Source organism: Salmo salar, chromosome 01, assembly GCF_965601325.2.
Source record: "Salmo salar chromosome 01, fSalSal1, whole genome shotgun sequence".
NCBI lineage: Eukaryota > Metazoa > Chordata > Actinopteri > Salmoniformes > Salmonidae > Salmo > Salmo salar.
In genome coordinates this window covers 100182501-100207366 of record NC_138291.1, presented here as the reverse complement: position 1 = coordinate 100207366, position 24866 = coordinate 100182501, and the positions used below count along the sequence as shown (strand labels likewise).

The window sequence follows — 24866 nt, the reverse complement described above, 5'->3', positions numbered from 1 at the left end:
CAACTCTTCTTCTTCTCCTTAATTATGTGACTGACTGCTGTGACCGGATATGTAAAGTTTACACAATATGTTTCTTTCTGTCTACAGGGTTCTGGTTGGGGCCCCCAAGGCCAACTCTTCCTACAGCAGCTCACTTCACACCCCGGGAGCCGTGTTCAAGTGCCGTGTCCACAGCAACCCAGGGAGACGCTGCACGGAGATGAACCTGGGCCGAGGTCCGTACTGAACCACAAACTACACAGGGACAGAGCCTTATGGAGAACCACTGAACAACCACACATTATACTAACCCTAGGACCAGAGCCTTACAGTGGCGTCATGCCAGTAGGGAACAAAAAGGCATGTGCCCCCTCAGATTTGTCCTGTTTTAGAATTTTTCAGATCTTCAATTAATTACTAAACTAAATTTTTAAACCCAAATTTGATCATAATTTTTTATAAATAAATCTGTCAGCTGTATTTTGTGAAGGGGGTACACTGACTGGACCAGCAATTTTATGAAGTTGTTTTAAGCTTGCCAGCTAGATAGGGAATCTATCTCCCAACCTTATAACTAGCTACCAAGCCAGTTAGATTAGCTTGTTTAACCATCTTCCATATTTTTTTGCATAGTGATTTTGGCTATAGATTGCAGGAAAAAGCTGTTTCACGTACTTCGTGCCCCATCTAACATAATAATGTCGAGGTGCCAGAAGTTCCAAAATATTTTGATAGATATGATTGTTTTAACTAACATTTTCCAAGTGGTTATGCCAGAAAGTTTGAGCCGAAGACATTTCCTGCACTTCCTTTTCTTGTGGTCGAGAGAGAAGGTTTATGTGGGTTTAATAGAAACCCCTACTTACTCCTCACTGTCACCAACAAGACATACGTTATTAAACAAAGCGTCAGGCCAAACTTGGGGCCTTGTTGCAGTGCCCTCTCTCCCCCTCTGTCTCTCTGGTCTCTCTGTCTCTCCCCCTCCATCTCGCTGGTCTCTCTGTGTCTCCCCCTCTGTCTCTCTGGTCTCTCTCTCTCTCCCCCTCTGTCTCTCTGGTCTCTCTGTGTCTCCCCCTCTGTCTCTCTGGTCTCTCTGTGTCTCTCTCTGTGTCTCTCTGGTTTCTCTGTGTCTCCCCCTCTGTCTCTCTGGTTTCTCTGTGTCTCCCCCTCTGTCTCTCTGGTTTCTCTGTGTCTCCCCCTCTGTCTCTCTGGTCTCTCTGTGTCTCCCCCTCTGTCTCTCTGGTCTCTCTGTGTCTCTCTCTGTGTCTCTCTGGTTTCTCTGTGTCTCCCCCTCTGTCTCTCTGGTTTCTCTGTGTCTCCCCCTCTGTCTCTCTGGTTTCTCTGTGTCTCCCCCTCTGTCTCTCTGTCTCTCCCCCTCTGTCTCGCTGGTCTCTCTGTCTCTCCCCCTCTGTCTCTCTGGTCTCTCTGTGTCTCTCTCTGTGTCTCTCTGTATCTCCCCTTCTGTCTCTCTGGTCTCTCTGTGTCTCCCACTCTGTCTCTTTGGTCTCTCTGTGTCTCCCCCTCTGTCTCTTTGGTCTCTCTGTCGCTCCCCCTCTGTCTCTCTGGTCTCTCTGTCTCTCCCCCTCTGTCACTCCCCTCTGTCTCTCTGTCTCGCTGGTGTCTTTGTGTCTCCCCCTCTGTTTCTCTGGTCTCTCTGTCTCTCTCCCCCCCGTCTCTCTGGTCTCTCTGTATCTCCCCTTCTGTCTCTCTGGTTTCTCTTACTCTCTCTTGTCTTCCTGTCTGTCCCCCCCTCTGTCTCTCTCCCCCTCTGTATCTCACCCCCTCTGTATCTCTGGTCTCTCTCATCTCCATGTCACTCCCCTCTGTCTCTCTCCCCCTCTGTCTCTCTCCATCTGTCTTCCCCATCTGCCTCTCTCTCTCCCCCTCTGTCTTCCCCCTCTGTCTTTCTGTCTCTCTCCCCCTCTGTCTCTCTGGTCTCTCTCCCCCTCTGTCTCTCTGGTCTCTCCCCCATTGTATCACTTTCTCTGGTCTCTCTGTCTCTGCCCCGCTGTCTCTGCCCATCTGCCCCTCTGTCTCTCTGTTTCACTGTCTCTGTCTCTCCCCTTTCTCTCTCTCTCTTTTCTTGTCTCTCTGTTTCTGTCTTTTTCACTCTCTGTCTCTCCCACACGCTGTCTCTCCAGTCTCTTAAGTCTCTCTCGTTTTACTCTCTCCCCCTCTTTGTCTCTGGTCTCTCTCTCTCGTCTCCCTGTCTCTCCCCCTTTGTCTCTTTGGTCTCTCCCTCTTTGTCCCTCCCACTCTGTCTCTCTGGTCTTCCTGTCTCTCTGGTCTCTCTCTCTCTCTCGTTTCCCTGTCTCTCTGTTTCACTGTCTCTGTCCCTCCCCTTTCTCTCTCTCTCTCTCTCTTTTCTTGTCTCTCTGTTTCTTTCTCTTTCTCTCTCCCTTTCTCTCTCTCTCCCCCTCTGTCTCTGTCTCTTTCATCCTCTCCCTCTCTCTCTCTCTCTCTCTCTCTCTCTCTCTCTCTCTCTCACCCTCTGTCTCATTTTCTTCTCTCCCCCTCTGTCTCTCCCCCGCTTTCTCTCTGGTCTCTCTCTCGTGTCCCTTTCTCTCCCCCTCTATCTCTCTGGTCCCTCTGTCTCTCCCCCTTTTTCTCTCTGTCTCTCTGTCTCCATGTCTCGCTCACCCTCTGGTCTCTCTCGTCTTCCTGTCTCTCCCCGTCTCTGTCTTTCCCGCTATGTCTCCCTGTCTCTCCCCCTCTGTCTCTCCACCTCTGTGTCTCTCTCTCCCCCTCTGTCTCTTTGGTCTCTCTGTCGCTCTCATCTCCCTGTCTCTCCCCTTCTGTCTCTGTCTCTCTCCCTCTCTCTCCCCCTCCGCCTCTCTCATCTTCCTGTCTCTCCCCCCCTCTCTGTCTCTCCCGCTGTGTCTCTCGGGTCTCTGGTCTCCCTCTTTCTCTGGTCTCCCTGTCTCTCCCCCTCTCTCTCCCCCTCTGTCTCTCCACCTCTGTGTCTCTCTCTCTCCCCCTCTGTCTCTTTGGTCTCCCTGTCTCTCCCCTTCTGTCTCTCTGTTTCTCTCTCCCCCTCTGTCTCTCTTGTCTCTCTGGTCTCTGTCCCACTGTCTCCCCATCTCTCTCTCCCTCTCTCTCATACACATGCACACACACACCAAGAGGGCGAGTGGGCTACTATGAATCACTCAAGACAGAGGGATTTCAGCCCCAGGTTGTCTCAGAGAAAATATTAGCGATGAACTCTGGAAGTAGCTTCAATTATAACTTTACTTATTTACACTGATTTCTCCAGTAAATGTGTGCGCGTCTCAAATGGCACCCTCTTTCCTATATAGCCTAGTGCACTACTTTTCAACAGAGCCCTATGGTGCCTGGTCAAAAGTAGTGCACTATAGGGCAAAGGGTGCCATTGGAGACACAGCCTGTCATCTGAGATGGGAGGCAGAGGAACTGAACCGTTTAAGGGGTGTTGGTACCCATGGTGAGAGAGAGATCCCCACTGCTTTTTTCTAAAGTTAATAGTTAGATTCAGAGTCTGTAAAGCTGCGCCTTGATTGCACAATTCCTCCTGTGATGCCTTTTAATTCACCCAACAGATCCTAATCGACTTTATTTGCCAGTTTAGTGCATTCTTGTTAAAGTGAATAAGTGTGTTCCTTTCCTACTGCTGTTTACAGGCTTATGTCTTCATGGCACTGTAAGGGCTGTCGTGAGAGAGAGTAGACCAAGGTGCAGCGGAGTTAGTGTTCATCATTGAATATTTAATAAAGAAAGAACACTATACAAACAAAACAAGAAAACCGACAGCCAAACAGTCCTGTCAGGTGCAAAACACTAACAGAAACAATTACCCACAAAACCCAAAGGAAAAACATGCTCCTTATGTGTGACTCCCAGTCAGCAACAACGAGCTTCAGCTATGCCTAATTGGGAGCCACACACGGCCCAAAACAAAGAAATACAAAAACATAGAGAAAGGAACATAACACCCACCCAATGTAACACCCTGGCCTGAACAAAAACCCCTCTATGGCCAGGGCGTTACAGTAACCCCCCCCCCCCCCCCAAGGTGCGGACTCCGGCCGCAAAACCTGACACTGAAGGGGAGGGTCCGGGTGGGCCTTCTTACGGCGGCGGCTCAGGTGTGGGACGTGGCCTCTGTTCCACCCTTGGCGTCGCCCTCTTAGGCGGCGCACCTGGCCACGCCGAAGGTCTGGCGGGCGACCCTGACTGCGCCCGGCCGGCGGGCGGGCGGCTCTGACTGCTCTGGACAGGCTGGCGGCTCCGGACAGGCGGGCGGCTCTGGCGGCTCCGGACAGGCGGGCTCTGGCGGCTCCGGACAGGCGGGCGGCTCTGGCGGCTCCGGACAGGCGGGCGGCTCTGGCGGCTCCGGACAGGCGGGCGGCTCTGGCGGCTCCGGACAGGCGGGCGGCTCTGGACAGGCGGGCGGCTCCGGACAGGCGGGCGGCTCTGGCGGCTCCGGACTGGCGGGCGGCTCTGGCGGCTCCGGACTAGCGGGCGGCTCTTGTGGCTCCGGACTGGCGGGCGGCTCTGGAGGCTCCGGACTGGCGGGCGGCTCTGGCGGCTCCGGACTGGCGGGCGGCTCTGGCGGCTCCGGACTGGCGGGCGGCTCTGGCGGCTCCGGACTGGCGGGCGGCTCTGGCGGCTCCGGACTGGCGAGACCCACTGGAGGCCTAGTCCTGGGAGGTGGCACAGGACGGACCAGAATGGGGAGACCCACTGGAGGCCTAGTCCTGGGAGGTGGCACAGGACGGACCAGGATGGGGAGACCCACTGGAGGCCCAGTCCTGGGAGGTGGCACAGGATGGACCAGGATGGGGAGACCCACTGGAGACCTGGTCCGTGGAGCAGGCACAGGACTGACCAGGATGGGGAGACCCACTGGAGGCCTGGTTCGAGGCGGAGGCACAGGATAAACCGGGCTGTGGGGGAGCACTGGAGTTCTGGTACGGACGCTCTTTACCCACACTCCAGGCTGAATGCCCACTTTTGCCCGGCACGGGCGGAGAGCAGGCATTGGGCGAACTGGACCCTCCCAGCGCTCTGGAGACACAGTGCGCAATGCCGGCGCAGGATAACCTGGACCGAGGAGGCGCACTGGAGACCAGACGCGCTGAGCTGGCACCATCTGCCTTGGCTCGATGCCTGCACTCGCATGGCACTTGCGGGGGGCTGGTATGTAGCGCACCGGGCTTTGAACGCGCACTGGGGACACCGTGCACTCCACAGCATAACACGGTGCCTGACCAGTACCACACCGCTTCCGGTAAGCACGGGGAGTTGGCTCAGGTCTAACGCCTGACTCCACCAATCTCCCCGTGTGCCCCCCCCCCAAATAATTTTTGGGGCTGCCTCTTCACCTCCACCTGCTTCCCCGGCAGGTTGCTGCAATGGTCAAATAGCTGTTCCCAAGTCCAGTCTATTCTTTCCTCCAATACTTCCAGCGACCAGGATGCCATCTCCTCCCGAGCGCGCTGCTTCCTATAGTCCTCCTTGACTTCCATCTGCCCTCTTCTCCGCTGCTTGGTCTTCTTGTGGTGGGTAATTCTGTAAGGGCTGTCGTGAGAGAGAGTAGACCAAGGTGCAGTGGAGTTAGTGTTCATCATTGAATATTTAATAAAGAAAGAACACTATACAAACAAAACAAGAAAACCGACAGCCAAACAGTCCTGTCAGGTGCAAAACACTAACAGAAACAATTACCCACCAAACCCAAAGGAAAAACATGCTCCTTATGTGTGACTCCCAATCAGCAACAACGAGCTTCAGCTGTGCCTGATTGGGAGCCACACACGGCCCAAAACAAAGAAATACAAAAACATAGAGAAAGGAACATAGAACGCCCACCCAATGTAACACCCTGTCCTAACCAAAATAAAGAACAAAAAGCCCTCTCTATGGCCAGGGCGTTACAGGCACTCATGTTTTTATGTCTGAGGCTGCGTTGCAAATGGCCCCCTATGTCCTTATGGGCCCTGGTCAAATGTAGTTCACTTTGCCATTTGGGACTGTCACAGTCTTACTCCTTTCTCAGACATTTCTTAGGTCTTTTTGATCTTCATTAAGATTTAAGCATTGCTTAAAGTTGACATCAAATGCAATTAGAGGCCTAGAAACCAGTCAAAATATAGCCCAGCATTAAAGGGATGTATAATTTTCTAAGCCACTTTTATCTGTTAGCAAAAGTTAAATAATTGGGGAGCTCCTTTGGCCTAGAGGCCTGCTACACATTCTGTAATGATTAACCTGTTTGGGCTAGGGGGCAGTATTGAGAATTTTGGGAAAAATATGTGCCCATTTTTAACTGCCTCCTACACCAACTCAGAAGCTAGAATATGCATATTATTGTTCAGGTTTGGATAGAAAACACCCTAAAGTTTCTAAAACTGTTTGAATGGTGTCTGTGAGTATAACAGAACTCCTATGGCAGGCAAAAACCTGACAAGGTTTCATGCAGGAAGTGGCCTGTTTGACAAGGAGTCGTGCGTCTTGCATCTGTTTATTGAAGAGTAAGGATCTTAGCTGTAACGTGACAATTCCCAGGGCTCCAATAGGCTCTCAGGACCCGGGAAAATCATGAAGGTTGACGAGGCAGCCTCAGGCTGAAACAGATTATCACCTTATTCAAGTGTCCCATTAGGTGACAATGGAATGAGGCGCGTGCGCGATTAGCCCCCGTGGAGTATTTTAATTCGGCTGTTTAGTTTATTGCAGATTCCCGAATATTATCGCTTTTCTACGAGATAAATGGCATAAAAATTGGTTTTAAACAGCGGTTGACATGCTTCGAAGTACGGTAATGGAATATTTAGACATTTTTTGTCACGCCATGCGCCATGCGTGCGACCGTGGAATACCATTCGTATAGTGTCTAGAACGCACGAACAAAACGACGCTATTTGGATATAACTATGGATTATTTGGGACCAAACCTACATTTGTTATTGAAGTAGAAGTCCTGGGAGTGCATTCTGACGAAGAACAGGAAAGGTAAGAACATTTTTCTTATAGGAAATGTGATTATGGTGAAGGCTAATCTTGCCGGGTGTCGAAATAGCTAGCCGTGATGGCTGGGCTATGTACTTAGAATATTGCAAAATGTGCTTCATCCGAAAAGCTATTTTAAAATCGGACATATCGAGTGCATAGAGGAGTAATGTATCTATAATTCTTAAAATAATTGTTATGCTTTTTGTGAACGTTTATCGAGAGTAATTTAGCGAACTGTTAGTAAATTCCCCGGAAGTTTGCGGGGGGTATGCTTTTTCTGAACGTCACATGCTAATTTAAAAAGCTGTTTTTTTATATAAATATGAACTTGATTGAACAGACATGCATGTATTGTATAACATAATGTCCTAGGTGTGTCATCTGATGAAGATCATAAAAGGTTAGTGCTGCATTTAGCTGTGGTTTGGGTTTTTGGTGACATTATATGCTAGCTTGAAAAATGGGTGTCTGATTATTTCTGGCTGGGCACTCTCCTGACATAATCTAATGTTTTGCTTTCGTTGTAAAGCCTTTTTGAAATCGGACAGTGTGGTTAGATAAACGAGAGTCTTGTCTTTAAATAGCTGTAAAATAGTCATATGTTTGAGAAATTGAAGTAATAGTATTTCAAACGATTAAAAAATCGCGCCACTGGATTAGACTGGCTGTTACGTAGGTGTGACGAATTCGTCCCGCCTAGCCCATAGAGGTTAAACAGGGTAGGATGACCTTACTGCAACTCTGTCCCGAATGGCACCCTATTCCCTACATAGATCTCTGGTTAAAAGTAATGCTCTATGGGTCGTGGTCAAAATTAGTGCACTATATAGGGAATAGGGTGCTATTTCAAATCAAAATCTAATTGTATTAGTCACATGCACCGAATACAACAGGTGTAGACCTAACAGTGAAATGCTTACTTACAAGCCCTTAACCAACAATGCAGTTAAGAAAAAAAAATACGAATAAGAAATAAAAGTAACAAGTAATTAAAGAGCAGCAGTAAAATAACAATAACTAGACTATATACAGGGGGGTACTGGTACAGAGTCAATGTGGAGACTATATACAGGGGGTACCGGTACAGAGTCAATGTGGAGACTATATACAGGGGGTACCGGTACAGAGTCAATGTGGAGGCTATATACAGGGGGTACCGGTACAGTCAATGTGGAGACTATATACAGGAGGTACCAGTACAGAGTCAATGTGCGGGGGCACCGGTTAGTCAAGGTAATTGAGGTAATATGTACATGTAGGTAGAGTTATTAAAGTGACTATGCATAGATGACAACAGAGAGTAGCAGTGGTGTAAAAGAGGGGGGAGGGCAATGGAAATAGTCTGGGTAGCCATTTGATTAGATGATCAGGAGTCTTATGGCTTGGGGGTAGAAGCTCTTTAGAAGCCTCTAGGACCTAGACTTGGCTCTCTGGTACCGCTTGCCGTGTGGTAGCAGAGAGAACAGTCTATGACTAGGGTGGCTGGAATCTTTGACAATTTTTAGGGCCTTCCTCTGACACTGCCTGGTATAGATGTCCTGGATGGCAGGAAGGTTGACCTCAGTGATGTACTGGGCCGTACGCACTACCCTCTGTAGTGCCTTGCGGTCGGGGGCTGAGCAGTTGCCATACCAGGCAGTGATGCAACCAGTCAGGATGCTCTCGATGGTGCAGCTGTAGAATCTTTTGAGGATCTGAGGACCCATACCAAATCTATTCAGTCTCCTGAGGGTGAATAGGTTTTGTCGTCTACGGCCTCATTATTGTTATTTTATTGTTATTTTATTTTTATTTTTTTTACTTTAGTTTGTTTAGTTAATATTTTCTTAACTCTATTTTCTTAACTGCATTGTTGGTTAAGGGCTTGTAAGTAAGCATTTCACGGTAAGGTCTACACCTGTTGTATTCGTCGCATGTGACAAATAACTTTTTATTTTAATTTGACACACACACACACACACACACACACTACATGGGCTTGTCAACAATGATAAAAGGCTGTCAGGTATTCCATGGCCTGAAATTGTCAGACTGTTCAACAGTAAACCTCACTTAACCTCTATACATGCATGTTTTGTTCAATCAAGTTCATATTTATATCAAAAAACAGCTTTTTACATTAGCATGTGACTAGCATTCCCACCGAACACTTCCGGTGAATTTACTAAATTACTCACGATAAACGTTCACAAAAAGCATAACAATTATTTTAAGAATTATAGATACAGAACTCCTTTATGCACTCGCTATGTCCGATTTTAAAATAGCTTTTCGGTGAAAGCACATTTTGCAATATTCTGAGTAGATAGCCCGGCCATCACAGGCTAGCTATTTTGACACCCACCAAGTGTGGTACTCACCAAACTCTGATTTACTATTAGAAAAGTTTGATTACCTTTGCTGTTCTTCATCAGAATGCACTCCCAGGACTTCTACTTCAAAAACAAATGTTGGTTTGGTTCCAAATAATCCATAGTTATATCCAAATAGCGCCGTTTTGTTAGTGCGTTCAAGACACTATCCGAAGGGTAAAGAAGGGTGACGCGCCCGACGCGTTTCGTGACAAAAAAATTCAAAATATTCCATTACCGTACTTCGAAGCATGTCAACCGCTGTTTAAAAGAAATTTTTATGCGATTTTTCTCGTAAAAAAGCGATAATATTCCGACCGGGAGTCGTTGTTTTCGTTCAAAGAGAGAGAAAGTAAACATGGTGTCGGCTCGTGCACGCGCCTCCAGTCTCATTGTCCTCAGATCGACCACTATCCAAATGCGCTAATGTTTTTCAGCCATGGCCTGCAAAGCCACCATTCATCGTTCTGGCGCCTTCTGAGAGCCTATGGGAGCGTTAGAAAATGTCACGTTATGCCAGAGATCCCCTGTTTTGGTTAGAGATTATCAAGAAGGCCAAGAAATAGTCAGAGAGAGCGCTTCCTGTTTGGAATCTTCTCAGGTTTTGGCCTGCCAAATGAGTTCTGTTATACTCACAGACACCATTCAAACAGTTTTAGAAACTTTAGGGTGTTTTCTATCCAAATCAAACAATTATATGCATATTCTAGTTACTGGGTAGGAGTAGTAACCAGATTAAATCAGGTACGTTTTTTTATCCGGCCGTGCAAATACTGCCCCCTATCCCCAACAGGTTAAACCAGGGTTGAACCCAGGTTGTCCCTATGCCTTAAGACTGTGTTCACTGGATGAGCTAAAGCCAAGGCATTATCTAAGGGCAGCTAACACAAGTCCTCAGACCTCAAGCAAGATCACTCATCATGGGAACAAAGTTCACCGAACCACTTCCGCTACATCTACAAAAGATCAAAGATCAACTTCAGCTAGTATTTAGAACTGTATTAGAGACTGTCTCTAGGTATCCCATCTGTTGGCTCCCGGAGAATGGGAAAGTCATCGTCTTTGTAACACCATATTACAGTCATTGTTAACACACTGCTGTCTTCTGTCCCGCTCCTGCAGGGAATAAGCCCCGGGAGACTTGTGGGAAGACGTGCCAGGGAGACAGGGATGATGAGTGGATGGGGGTCAGCCTCGCCCGGCAGGACAAACCCAATGGCAAAATACTGGTGAGTTCAAAGGTCACAGTACAGCCCTGTACATCTGTTTGAATCATCTGTTTCATCTGTGTGTCCAGAAGTCTATACTTGCACATTCCCTTACATTGGACCCATAGCACTCACGTCTGTAGCCATGAAGTGCTTTGAAAGGCTGGTCATGGCCCACATCAACACCATTATCCCAGAAACCCTAGACCCACTCCAATCTGCATACCAGATCCACAGATGATCCACAGATGATGCAATCTCTATTGCACTCCACACTGCCCTTTCCCACCTGGACAAAAGGAACACCTACGTGAGAATGCCATTCATTGACTACAACTCAGCATTCAACACCATAGTGCCCTCAAAGCTCATCACTAAGCTAAGGACCCTGGGACTAAACACCTCCCTCTGCAACTAGATCCTGGACTTCCTGATGGGCCGCTCTCAGGTGGTAAGGGTAGGTAACAACACATCCGCCATGCTTATCCTCAACACAGGGGCCCCTCAGGGGTGCGTGCTCAGTCCCCTCCTGTACTCCCTGTTCACTCATGACTGCATGGCCAGGCACGACTCCCACCATCATCAAGTTTGCTGATGGCACAACGGTGGTAGCCTGATCACCGGGAGGAGATCAGAGACCTGGCCGTGTGGTGCCAGGACAACAACCTCTCCTTCAACGTGATCAAGACAAAAGAGATGATTGTGGACTACAGGAAAAGGAGGACCGAGCACGCCCCCATTCTCATCGATGGAGCTGCAGTGGAGCAGGTTGAGAGCTTCAAGTTCCTTGGTGTCCACATCACCAACAAACTATCATGGTCCAAACACACCAAGACAATCGTGAAGAGGGCACAAGACTGAAAAGATTTGGCAGGGATCCTCAGATCCTCAAAAGGTTCTACAGCTGCACCATCGAGAGCATCCTGACTGGTTGCATCACTGCCTGGTATGGAAACTACTCGGCCTCCGACCGCAAGGCACTACGGAGGGTAGTGCGAATGGTCCAGTACATCACTGGGGCAAAGCTTCCTGCCATCCAGGACTTCTATACCAGGCAGTGTCAGAGGAAGGCCCTAAAAATTGTCAAAGACTTCAGCCACCCTAGTCATAGACTGTTCTCTCTGCTACCGCATGGCAAGTGGTACCGGCGCGCCAAGTCTAGGTCCAAAAGGCTTCTTAACAGATTAAGACTCCTGAACAGCTAATCAAATGGCTACCCAGACTATTTACATTGCCCCACCCCCCTATTTTACGCTGCTGCTATTCTCTGTTTATTATCTATGCATAGTCACTTTAGCTCAACCTACATGTACATATTACCTCAATTACCTCGACTAACCGATGCCCACACATTGACTCTGTACTGGTACCCCCTGTATATAGCCTCCACATTGACTCTGTACTGGTACCCCGTGTATATAGCCTCCACATTGACTCTGTACTGGTACCCCCTGTATATAGCCTCCACATTGACTCTGTACTGGTACCCCCTGTATATAGCCTCCACATTGACTCTGTACTGGTACCCCCTGTATATAGCCTCGCTATTGTTATTTTACTGCTGCTGTTTAAATATTATAATTTTTGTTGGTATTTTTTTGTTTGTTGCTCAAATCAGTAACTGAAACCAATAACTGAAAACAGTAACTGAAAACCTAGTTACTTCAGCAATTGTTTAACACAAACCATGAATGCTAGCAAAAGATGCCGCGTTTAAACCACCATAATATTTACAAATGTCTTTCCATGAACCCCATAGTTAAAACCCAGCTGCTCGTAACATCTAAATGCTCTCTAACAGGAATATGCATTTCCCTCCATTCTCCGGTTTTCAAGTAGAGGCTCATGTACTTGGCATTTGATTTGGATAAGTGGACACAACTCTATTCCAAATAATTTACTTATACGACACGGCGACTGTGGACATACTCTTTTTTTGTTTATTTGTGGATGTCCTTCTTTGTTTAATTCTGTTTTATTTGTGAGCTTTACTCCCATGTGGGTGCGTATGTGTTTGTGAGGCTGTGCGTGTGTGTGTGTGTGTGTGTGTGTGTGTGTGTGTGTGTGTGTGTGTGCGGCTGTGTGCATGTGCGTGAGAGCATGTAAAAATCTATGTTTTCTTGTGATGGTTATTGTCAGAGATAGTTGTGAACCATGCATGCCGCTATCATTCTGTTAGCAGTTAAAGTTAAAAACACCTATTTAGTCTTAAAGTAATCAACAGACCAACTGTTTGTAGTACCGTAAATTCCGGACTATAAGCCGCAACTTTTTTCCCAGGCTTTGAACCTCGCGGATTAATCAATGATGCGGCTAATATATGGATTTTTCCCGCTTTCAATTTTTTTTTCTCCAAAAAAACACATTCTGTGACGTGCTCAGTTTTTTTGGCGGCATGAAGCTTTCATTAGACCAATGAAATTGCCGAACGGGTTACGGTCAAACAACTTTTGTTTACTGTTTAGATTAAATCGAGCGCTCTCAAACTTCCCATCATTCTGATTACGGTAGTCATTTTGTCACCCTCATCATGGCAAAGACACGGAGAAATGCATATGATGCAGCTTTCAAGTTGAAGGCGATTGATCTGGCTGTTGGAAAAGGAAATAGAGCTGCTGCACGGGAGCTTGGTCTTAATGAGTTGATGATACGACGTTGGAAACAGCAGCATGAGGAATTGACTCAGTGCAAAAAGACAACTAAACCTTACTGCTAATTTTTTATTTTTTGTTACAAGCCGTGTTTTGTTAAAGCCAATTTATTTTTGTTACAAGCCGTGTTTCGTTAAAGCCTATTTATTTTTGTTACAAGCCGTGTTTCGTTAAAGCCTGTGTAAAGTTAATTTGTTTCAATGTACCGGTAGGCACCTGCGGCTTATAGACATGTGCGGCTTATTTATGTTCAAAATAATGTTTTTTTTTAATTCAGTGGGTGCGGCTTATATTCAGGTGCGCTTAATAGTCCGGAAATTATGGTAGTAATATCTAAAGTATTAGCGTGGATGTGGATCTTCACTCCAGGATCTTTGTTTGGAGCTTTACTCCAAGATGGCGTAGCAGTTCAGACGTTTTTGTCTTTGTCTTGTTGTGTCCCGTGTATACATCTTTTTTTTTCGTATATATTTTTTATAATTTTAACCTCAATTTCAACTATCCTGCAACCCGCCTCACCCAATGTGGTATGGATCTGCTATTTCCTATACTTTAGAACTGGAACCCCCAACAGAAGCTAGCCAGCTAACTAGCTACTAGCTAATAGTCAGTTAGCCACTGCTAGTGGTCATCAGCCAACCATAGCCCAGTCAAGTCCTGCCAGTCTGCACAGTGCGATTCAACCCAGAGCATACCGGACTGCTTTTTTTCTCCACCAAATCTCCACATCTCCGGATTCCTACTGCAAGCTCTGAACCTTTTCACCTGGATCATCGCAGTTAGCTAGCTGTTATCCGAGTGGCTACTCCTGGCTAACGTCTCTGTCTCGAAGCAAGCACCAGTTAGCCTGGAACTAGCCTCGTGCTAGGCCCATCTCCCGGCTAGCTGAAGAGGTCCATCAGCCACTCCTTGTGCTACAATACCTATTTTGCCAATTGGCCTGGCCCCCTTTTACTGCCGACACGGAGCCCCGCCGATCCATCACTACTGGTCTGCCGACGTAATCCGCCCGAGGGGGTTTCAACGGGCTCCTCCGTCGCAACGTCCCCAGAAAGCCCCTCCGCCAGCCTGCTAGCCGTGGCCCGCTAGCTGTCTAGAGCATATCGGACTGTTAGCTGAAGAGGTCCATCAGCCAAGTTCTTGGGCTACAATACCTATTTTGCCAATTGGCCTGGACCCTTTTACTGCCTACACGGAGCCCTGCCGATCCATCACAACTGGTCTGCCGATGTAACCGTCCGAGGGGGCTACAACAGACTTCCGTTGCGATGTCCCCCTTAAGGCCCTTCTGCTAGCCTGCTAGCACCAGCCCGCTAGCTGTCTGAATCGCCGCGTCTCCAGCTCGCCTAGCTACTCACTGGTTCCAATGATCACTCGGCTACGCATGCCTCTCCCTAATGTCAATATGCCTTGTCCATTGCTGTTTTGGTTAGTGACTATTGTCTTATTTCACTGTAGAGCCTCCAGCCCTGCTCAATATGCCTTAGCTAGCCCTTTTGTTCCACCTCCCACACATGCAGTGACCTCACCTGGTTTAAATGGTGTCTCTAGAGACAATACCTCTCTCATCGTCACTCAATGCCTAGGTTTACCTCCACTGTATTCACATCCTACCATATTCTTGTCTATACATTATGCCTTGAATCTATTCTTCCGCACCCAGAAACCTGCTCCTTTTACTCTCTGTTCCGAACGCACTAGACGACCGGTTATTATAGCCTTTAGCCGTACCCTTATCCTCCTCCTCCTCTGCTCCTCTGGTGATGGAGATGTTAATCCTTTACCTGCAATGCCTAGCTCCACTCCCATTCCTCAGGCGCTCTCATTTGTTGACTTCTGTAACCATCTTAAATAAGCATGCCCCATTAAAAACATTTAGAACCAGAAACAGATATAGCCCTTGGTTCTCTCCAGACCTGACTGCCCTTGACCAGCACAAAAACATCCCGTGACATTCTGCATTAGCATCGAATAGCCCCCGTGATATGCAACTTTTCAGGGAAGTTAGGAACCAATAAACACAGGCAGTTAGGAAAGCAAAGGCTAGCTTTTTCAAACAGAAATTTGCATCCTGTAGCACAAACTCCAAAAAGATCTGGGACACTGTAAAGTCCATGGAGAATAAGAACACCTCCTCCCAGCTGCCCACTGCACTGAGGCTAGAAAACACTGTCGCCACCAATAAATCCACGATAACTGAGAATTTCAATAAGCATTTTTCTACGGCTGGCCATGCTTTCCAGCTGGCTAACCCTACCCCGGTCAACAGCCCTGCACCCCTCACAGCAACTTGCCCAAGCCTCCCCATCCTCCTTCACCCAAATCCAGATAGCTGATGTTCTGAAAGAGTTGCAAAATCTGGACCCCTACAAATCAGCTGAGCTAGACAATCTGGACCCTCTCTTTCTAAAATGATCTGCCGTAATTGTTGCAACCCCTATTACTAGCCTGTTCAACCTCTCTTTCGTATCGTCTGACATCCCTAAAGATTGGAAAGCTGCCGCGGTCATCCCCCTCTTCAAAGGGGGGAGACACTCTCGACTCAAACTGCTGCAGACCTATATCTATCCTACCCTGCCTTTCTAAGGTCTTTGAAAGCCAAGTTAACAAACAGATCACCGACCATTTCGAATCCCACCGTACCTTCTCCGCTGTGCAATCTGGTTTCCGAGGTGGTCATGGGTGCCCCTCAGCCACGCTCAAGGTCCTAAACGATATCATAACCGCCATCGATAAAAGACAGTACTGTGCAAAGGCCAAGGCTTTCAACTCTGTCAATCACCACATTTCTATCGGCAGACTCAACAGCCTTGGTTTCTCAAATGACTACCTCGCCTGGTTCACCAACTACTTCTCAAACAGAGTTCAGTGTGTCAAATCGGAGGGCCTGTTGTCCGGAACTCTGGCAGTCTCTATGGGGGTGCCACAGGGTTCAATTCTCGGGCCGACTCTTTTCTCTGTATACATCATTGATGTCGCTCTTGCTGCTGGTGATTCTCTGATCCACCTCTATGCAGACGACACCATTCTGTACACTTCTGGCCCTTCTTTGGACACTTTGTTAACTAACCTCCAGACGAACTTCAATGCCATACAACTCTCCTTACGTGGCCTCCAACTGCTCTTAAATGCTAGTAAAACTAAATGCATGCTCTTCAACTGATCGCTGCCCGCACCTGGCCGCCCGTCCAGCATCACTACTCTGGACGGTTCTGACTTAGAATATGTGTTCAACTACAAATAACTAGGTGTCTGGTTAGACTGTAAACTCTCCTTCCAGACTCACATTAAACATCTCCAATCCAAAATTAAATCTAGAATCGGCTTCCTGTTTCGCAACAAAGCGTCCTTCACTCATACTGCCAAACATACCCTCGTAAATCTGACTATCCTACCGATCCTTGTCATCGGCGATGTCATTTACAAAATAGCCTCCAAAACTCTACTCAGCAAATTGGATGCAGTCTATCACAGTGCTATCCGTTTTGTCACCAAAGCCCCATATATTACCCACCACTGCGACCTGTATGCTCTCGTTGGCTGGTCCTCGCTTCATATTCGTCGCCAAACCCACTGGCTCCAGGTCATCTATAAGTCTTTACTAGGTAAAGCCCTGCCTTATCTCAGCTCACTGGTCACCATAGCAACACCCACCCATAGCACGCGCTCCAGCAGGTATATTTCACTGGTCACCTCCAAAGCCAATTCCTCCTTTGGCCTCCTTCCAGTTCTCTGCTGCCAATGTCTGGAACGAATTGCAAAAATCACTGAAGCTGGAGACTCATATCTCCCTCACTAGCTTTAAGCACCAGCTGCCAGAGCAGCTCACATATCACTGCACCTGTAAATAGCCCATCCAACTACCTCATCCCCATATTGTTATTTATTTTTTAGCTCCTTTGCACCCCAGTATCTCTACTTCATTGAATGTGCACAGTCATCTTCTGCACATCTATCACTCTAGTGTTTAATTGCTAAATTGTAATTACTTCGCCACTACGGCCTATTTATTGCCTTACCTCCCTAATCTTACCTCATTTGCACACACTGTATATAGACCTTTTCTATTGTGTTATTGACTGTACGTTTGTTTATTCCATGTGTAACTCTGTGTTGTTGTTTGTGTCGCACTGCTTTGCTTTATCTTGGCCAGGTCACAGTTGTAAATGAGAACTTGTTCTCAACTGGCTTTCCTGGTTAAATAAAGGTGCAATAATAAAAACATTTTTTTTTTAAATCAGAGGGCAGCTGGCTGGGTATGTTTAGGCTTCAGTCCCTGGCCCCTCCACGGTGGTGGTCTTCTAACCTTACTTTTATGAAGTGTTAACTCCTGCAGCCTGCAGTGGGTGATGAAGGAACCAAGCCTCTCTCTTTGGCCCTAAAGCCTGCCTCTGGCCCTGTGGGACATTCCAAGGCCCTGAAGCCTGCCTCTGGCCTTGGGGGACGTTCCATGGCCCTGAAGCCTGCCTCTGGGGGACATTCCAAGGCCCTGAAGCCTGTCTCTGGCCTTGGGGGACATTCCATGGCCCTGATGCCTTCCTCTGGGGACATTCCATGGCTCTGAAGCCTGTCTCTGGCCCTGGGGGACATTACAGTGCCCTGAAGCCTGCTTCTGACCCTGGGGGACATTCCATGGCCCTGAAGCCTGCTTCTGGCCCTGTGCGACATTCCATGGGCATGAAGCCTGTCCCTGGCCCTGTGGGACATTCCATGGCCCTGAAGCCTGCTTCTGGCCCTGGGGGACATTCCATGTCCCTGAAGCCTGTCTCTGGCCCTGGGGTACATTACAGTGCCCTAAAGCCTGTCTCTGGCCCGGGGGACATTCCATGGCCCTGAAGCCTCTCTGGCCCTGGGGGACATTGCATGGCCCTGAAGCCTGTTTTTGCCATGGTCACTCTCCATTTTAATACTTCCATTATCTGAGGGAGTATATTGGCATAATGCTCATACCACTTCCAATGGTTGTTATGCCAATCAATCACCTTTAAAGAACCTTTAAGTATTTAACATACTGTTTTCCCTTACAGGTGGTTTACAGATGTTCAACTATTAACCTGACCCTAACTCTTACCTTGACCCTACCACTATCAAGTTGTTGCTTATCAACAGAGTTGCAGTTTATATTTTGTTGATAGTAGTAGACCATCTGTAAAAGGACTCATCAAATAAAGTGATACAAAAACATTTAGATTTTATAGAAAATCAAGTGGCAGTTTGTCCAAGTAGTTGTTTTAAACTGGCCATCAGGTTTGGTGATAACAGAAAGATAGTGATGTTCTGGAGCCATGTGTCCATGCATGGGGCGCCTGTAGATCCCTGCTGACATTTTATTTTTATCTCATCTGAATGGACTCAGTGACTCAAGTTTCTCTCCAAGGACTGGCTGCTTGGCAGATGTGGCTCAGTACTGTATGTATCAAACAAACAAGTGCTGATCTAGGATCTGTTTTGTATTTTAGATCACAATGAATAAGATTACATTGGCAGGGGGAATCTGATCTTAGATCAGCACTCCTACTCTGAGATGCTTAATACATACAGCCCCTTAACTACAGTTATTTCATCTGTGTGTTGCTGAAAGAGGCCTACATTTTAACCAATAAGTTGTCTTTAACTGATACCTAAACCAATCAGCTCTCAGATAGGACAGCAGCATGTATGACAATGGAACAGCTCCATAATTTGGTCTCTGATCCTGGTCAAAAAATAAAACCTTAACATTATGGGCTTACTAAAGTGTATTACTTGTATAATATACTGGTACTTTGGAGTGAGTAGGCATACTGCTTGTGTTCTAGTACTGAATGTGGTTTAGTAGCTTGTTGGAACATCAATAGTACTGCTTGAGCTGTAGGCCAGGCTGCTCTGCTAGCGCTGTAGGCCAGGCTGCTCTGCTAGCGCTGTAGGCCAGGCTGCTCTGCTAGCACTGTAGGCCAGGCTGCTCTGCTAGCTCTGTAGGCCAGGTTGCTCTGCTAGAGCTGTAGGCCAGGCTGCTCTGCTGGCTCTGTAGGCCAGGCTGCTCTGCTGGCTCTGTAGGCCAGGCTGCTCTGCTGGCTCTGTAGGCCAGGCTGCTCTGCTGGCGCTGTAGGCCAGGCTGCTCTGCTAGCTCTGTAGGCCAGGCTGCTCTGCTAGCTCTGTAGGCCAGGCTGCTCTGCTGGCTCTGTAGGCCAGGCTGCTCTGCTGGCTCTGTAGGCCAGGCTGCTCTGCTGGCGCTGTAGGCCAGGCTGCTCTGCTGGCTCTGCAGGCCAGGCTGCTCTGCTGGCGCTGTAGGCCAGGCTGCTCTGCTGGCGCTGTAGGCCAGGCTGCTCTGCTGGCGCTGTAGGCCAGGCTGCTCTGCTGGCGCTGTACTTTAGGTCCGACTACTCAGCTCTAAAACACATCAGTCTTTCTCAACCCAGCCATCCTTCTGCCAGACATTCATCTGAAGTCCCTCTCTGTGTCCACAACCTGCTTCAAATGGCTGTGTAACAGACTGGACTGGACTTTTTCAACAGTATATGAGTAAGAAAGAAATATGAGGAGGGTGGGTGGGGAAAAGCATCAAGAACATAACTGTCTGGGAATAGGGTGCCATTTGGCACACAGTCTGAAGTCTGACCACATTTCTGTGGCATTATTTGTGCAAAGAAGCTTGGAGACCACTGCCGTAGTTTCCTATTTCCTTACAACACACACACACACACACACACACACACACACACACACACACACACACACACACACTTAGTTTTGGAATGTTTATCCAAAACACAGGAGGCTAAATGATTCTTTGAGGAATACTGTCAATGCACTATTTATTTATTTAACCTTTATTTAACTAGGCAAGTCAGACATTCTTATTTACAATGACGGCCTACACCTGCCAAACCCAGATGACGCTGGGCCAATTGTGCGCCGCCCTACGGGACTCCCAATCACGGCCGGTTGTGATACAGCCTGGATTCGAACCAGGGTGTCTGTAGTGAGATGCAGTGCCTTAGACCGCTGCCCCACTCGGGAGCCCAACAATATTAATGAAGAAAACAACTTTCTGGGACCGGAGTGATTTTACTGTGTGCTGTTTACCTTTGTATCCCAAAAATTGAGTTGTTTTAAAAAATGCACCATAAAATGTTGAATGTCAGTTGAGTTCTCTTCTTTTGGACATTCTCTTGATTGTGATTTACAGTGCTTGTCTATTTACCTCTGTGAGTTGGTTCCACAATGGGCTGCTGCACTCTGGAGAGTCATGACATCTTTGTGTTCATAGCCCAGAGGAGCATTACAGTAGAGGACTGTTAGAACTGTTATTACACTAGAGGACTGTTAGAACTCAATTATTACACTAGAGGACTGTTAGAACTCTTATTACACTAGAGAACTGTTATAACTCAGTTTATTACACTAGAGGACTGTTAGAACTGTTATTACACTAGAGGACTGTTAGAACTCAATTATTACACTAGAGGACTATTAGAACTGTTATTACACTAGAGGACTGTTAGAACTCAATTATTACACTAGAGGACTGTTAGAACTCTTATTACACTAGAGAACTGTTATAACTCAGTTTATTACACTAGAGGACTGTTAGAACTCTTATTACACTAGAGGACTGTTAGAACTGTTATTACACTAGAGGACTGTTAAAACTCAGTTATTAAACTAGAGAACTGTTAGAACTCAGTTCAGGAGCATTTCACACTACTGAACTGAGCCGAACCAAGCTGTACTGAGCTGGCCTGGTTGTGCATCCACTGCAGTTGCTGGAACTGTGCTGAAATGGACATGTGTAAAGAAATATCTCTGCCTGTGGATGCACACGAATACTAGGAAGGAACCCAGGATGTTATGATGAACATGTTATGAGAACTGTTAGGAACTCAGGATGTTATTATGAAGCAGGGGATGTTCTTCAGCTAACTTGAACCAAGCTACACTGAACTGGCCTGGTTACACATCCATCATAGTTGCAGTTTGGTTCATTAGTGTGAAAAGAGACCTCGTTAGCAAGTCAAATGTACGTATGAAGATGTTATGAGTTAGGTCTAATTAGAAGTTAGGCTCTTCTCTCACCACATAGAAAATGGCTGTTTTGGAAGCAGGGGGTGTTCTTAATCTGATGTTCGGACAGTCACACCACAGACCAATGAGACCAGGGCTGTTATGGTCACAGTTGGCTGTGCCTTCATCCCTCCTCGTCTCTCAGAACAATTAATTTAGCAGCTCCACTATGAGAGAAGGAACAATATTTAATTATGTCTCTTCAGGTGTTTTTGGATGGACATCATTGGTTAAAGTGTGTGGGGGTATGATGGAGTGGGTGTACGTGTGTGTGTGTGTGTGTGTGCTGCGTACATCTGTCATCTTTTCTGTCTGTCCAGCCGTCTGTCCAACTTTCTGCTCTCTGTTATCTCAGAGTAGGCCAGCAGATCCAGTCACACCTGAGTGAGAAGTCACGTCTCTGTCTGTTAGTGTCTGTGTGTCTGTCTTTGTGTTCTGACTGTACCTCTCTTGTGTCGGATGCAGGCCTGTGCCCATCGTTGGAAGAATGTCTTCTATGACTCTGAGCTCATCCTTCCCCATGGTTACTGTTCCATCATCCCTCCTACGCTACAGGGCCGGACCCAAGCCCTCATCCCCTGCTACGAAGGTACAGTCGTACAAACACACACCACAGACACACACACACACACACACACACACACACACACACACACACACACACACACACACACACACACACACACACACACACACACACACACACACACACCAACCAACTCTACAGGGCCGGACCCAAGCCCTCATCCCCTGCTACGAAGGTACAGTTGTACAAACACACACACACACCAACTCTACAGGGCAGGACCCCAGCCCTCATTCCCTGGTATGAAGGTACAGTAATGTCAATGGTTCTCAATCTTTTTTGGTTACTGTACCCCTAATTACATTTTGCTCTGTCTGAAGTACCCCCTCATGAACGACTGATCAATAGGTCTATTTTCTCATGAGTACCCCCTTTATAAGCCACTTACTCTGGCGGGAACTAGTACCCAAGATTGAGAAACACAGCTTTATACTTCAGTATTAGATCTAATAGTGTAGAAACATGTCCTTTTTGGTAAACTATACACAGTGTCTTCAGAAAGTATTTACATACTTTGACGTTTTCTACACTTTTTCTACACTTTGTTGAATATTTGGGGCAAACAATCATCACAGCTCTGCAGATTTTGTTGTGAGGATAAAGAATCAATAGACCATTTGTTTTGGTATTGCCCTCAGGTAGCTTGCTTCTAGTCTCAGGTTCAGGAATGGCTGAAAATGCATAACATTAATCTAAAATTGACCATAGAAATAGCATTGTTGGGAGAGCTGGAGAGACCTGGTCAGTCAATTACTAATATACTAACTAATACTCTTAGTATCTTAGTATCTTCAACTCGCAATCTGTGGATTCTATTCATTAGATAGATTCAAACTATATTTTAAACATCACAGCATAGTTGAGAGATATACAGTTGAAGTCGGAAGTTTACATACACCTTAGCCAAATACATTTAAACTCAGTTTTTTCACAATTCCTGACATTTAATCCTAGTACAAATTACTTGTCTTAGGTCAGTTGGGATCACCACTTTTTTTTTTGAATGCCAAATGTCAGAATAATAGTAGAGCGAATGATTTATTTCAGCTTTTATTTCTTTCATCACATTCCCAGTGAGTCAGAAGTTTACATACACTCAATTAGTATTTGGTAGCATTGCCTTTAAATTGTTTAACTTGGGTCAAGCGTTTTGGGTAGCCTTCCACAAGCTTCCCACAATAAGTTGGGTGAATTTTGGCCCATTCCTCCTGACAGAGCTGGTGTAACTGAGTCAGGTTTGTAGACCTCCTTGCTCGCATACGCTTTTTCAGTTCTGCCCACAGATTTTCTATAGGATTGAGGTCAGGGCTTTGTGATGGCCACTCCAATACCTTGACTTTGTTGTCCTTAAGCCATTTTGCCACAACTTTGGAAGTATGCTTGGGGTTATCGTCCATTTGGAAGACCCATTTGCGATCAAGCTTTAACTTCCTGACTGATGTCTTGAGATGTTGCTTCAATATATCCACATTATTTCCTTCCCTCATGATGCCATCTATTTTCTGAAGTGCACCAGTCCCTCCTGTAGCAAAGCACCTCCACAACATGATGCTACCACCCCCGTGCTTCAGGGTTGGGATGGTGTTCTTCGGCTTGCAAGCCACCGCCTTTTTCCTCCAAACATAACAATGGTCATTATGGCCAAACAGTTCTATTTCTGTTTCATCAGACCAGAGGACATTTCTCCAAAAAGTACGATCTTTGTCCCCATGTGCAGTTGCAAACCGTAGTCTCTCTTTTTTTATGACGGTTTTGGAGCAGTGGATATAGGACTTGTTTTACTGTGGATATAGATACTTTTGTACCTGTTTCCTCCAGCGTCTTCACAAGGTTGTTTGCTGTTGTTCTGGGATTGATTTGCACTTTTCACACCAAAGTACATTCATCTCTAGGAGACAGAATGCGTGTCCTTCCTGAGCGGTATGACTCCTGGGTGGTCCCATGGTGTTTATACTTGCGTACTATTGTTTGTACAGATGAACGTGGTACCTTCAGGCATTTGGAAATTGCTCCCAAGGATGAACCAGACTTGTGGAGGTCTACAATTGTTTTTCTGAGGTCTTGGCTGATTTCTTTAGATTTTCCCATGATGTCAAGCAAAGAGGTTCTGAGTTTGAAGGTAGACCTTGAAATACATCCACAGGTACACCTCCAATTGACTCAAATGATTTCAATTAGCCTATCAGAAGCTTCTAAAGCCGTGACATCATTTTCTGGAATTTTCCAAGCTGTTTAAAGGTACAGTCAACTTAGTGTATGTAAACTTCTGACCCACTGGAATTGTGATACAGTGAATGATAAGTTAAATAATCTGTCTGTAAACAATTGTTGGAAAAATTAAGTCTCATGCACGAAGTAGATGTCCTAACTGACTTGCCAAAACTATAGTTTGTTAACAAGAAATTTGTGGAGTGGTTGAAAAACGTGTTTTAATCACTCCAACCTAAGTGTATGTAAACTTCCGACTTCAACTGTATGGTGCGTAGAAATTCGAAGAGTGTGCCCAGCAGAGATAGGTGGGATGGGCTGAGGGAAACTGAGTGTTGGGGTGTGGAACTTGAGACAAGTGGGAGTGGAGTTGCTGGGTGGGGATAGAATGACGGTCAAAGATGAAAGTCAAAAATAACAAAAATAATCCATTTATAAACTTTGAATGACAAAATTACATCATTTCATCAGTCTCGGATGGTGGAGGGGCAGCTCTCGGGGAACTGTGGGGGGGGAATTTTGATTGTTTGGTGCCCTGGCGGTTGGGAGCTTTGGCCTTTGGCCGATATGTTGCTGGTTTGGGTCTCCGATTTGACTTGGTGTGAGATCTGTCAACGTGTCCTTGGGCGGGGCGCTTGACCCTGGTTGCTCCTATGGGTCCCTCTTGATGGGAGTCTGATAGATTGCTGAATGTAATGTTGAGTGTCTTCACTGCAGGTAGATTGTATGTTTTAATATTCAATAAAAAAATAAAAAAATAAATTAGGCTACCTATTGGTGGACAGGTATAAATGAAAAAAGCAGACATTGAATATGCCTTCGAGCATGGGGAAGTTATTTTGGATGGTGTATCAATACACCCTGT

General features: G+C 46.6%; 1 protein-coding gene across 1 annotated transcript in view; it reads left to right on the top strand.

Annotated features, from left to right (window-relative positions):
* The window catches only part of LOC106610997 (integrin alpha-9), a 161202-nt gene that overhangs the window by 3123 nt on the left and 133213 nt on the right, over nucleotides 1–24866 (top strand). Inside the window, exons 2-4 of the mRNA XM_082978367.1 lie at nucleotides 88–215; nucleotides 10428–10534; nucleotides 21673–21796. Coding sequence (XP_082834493.1) covers nucleotides 88–215; nucleotides 10428–10534; nucleotides 21673–21796 — 359 coding nt within the window. The remainder of the gene's footprint in view (nucleotides 1–87; nucleotides 216–10427; nucleotides 10535–21672; nucleotides 21797–24866) is intronic.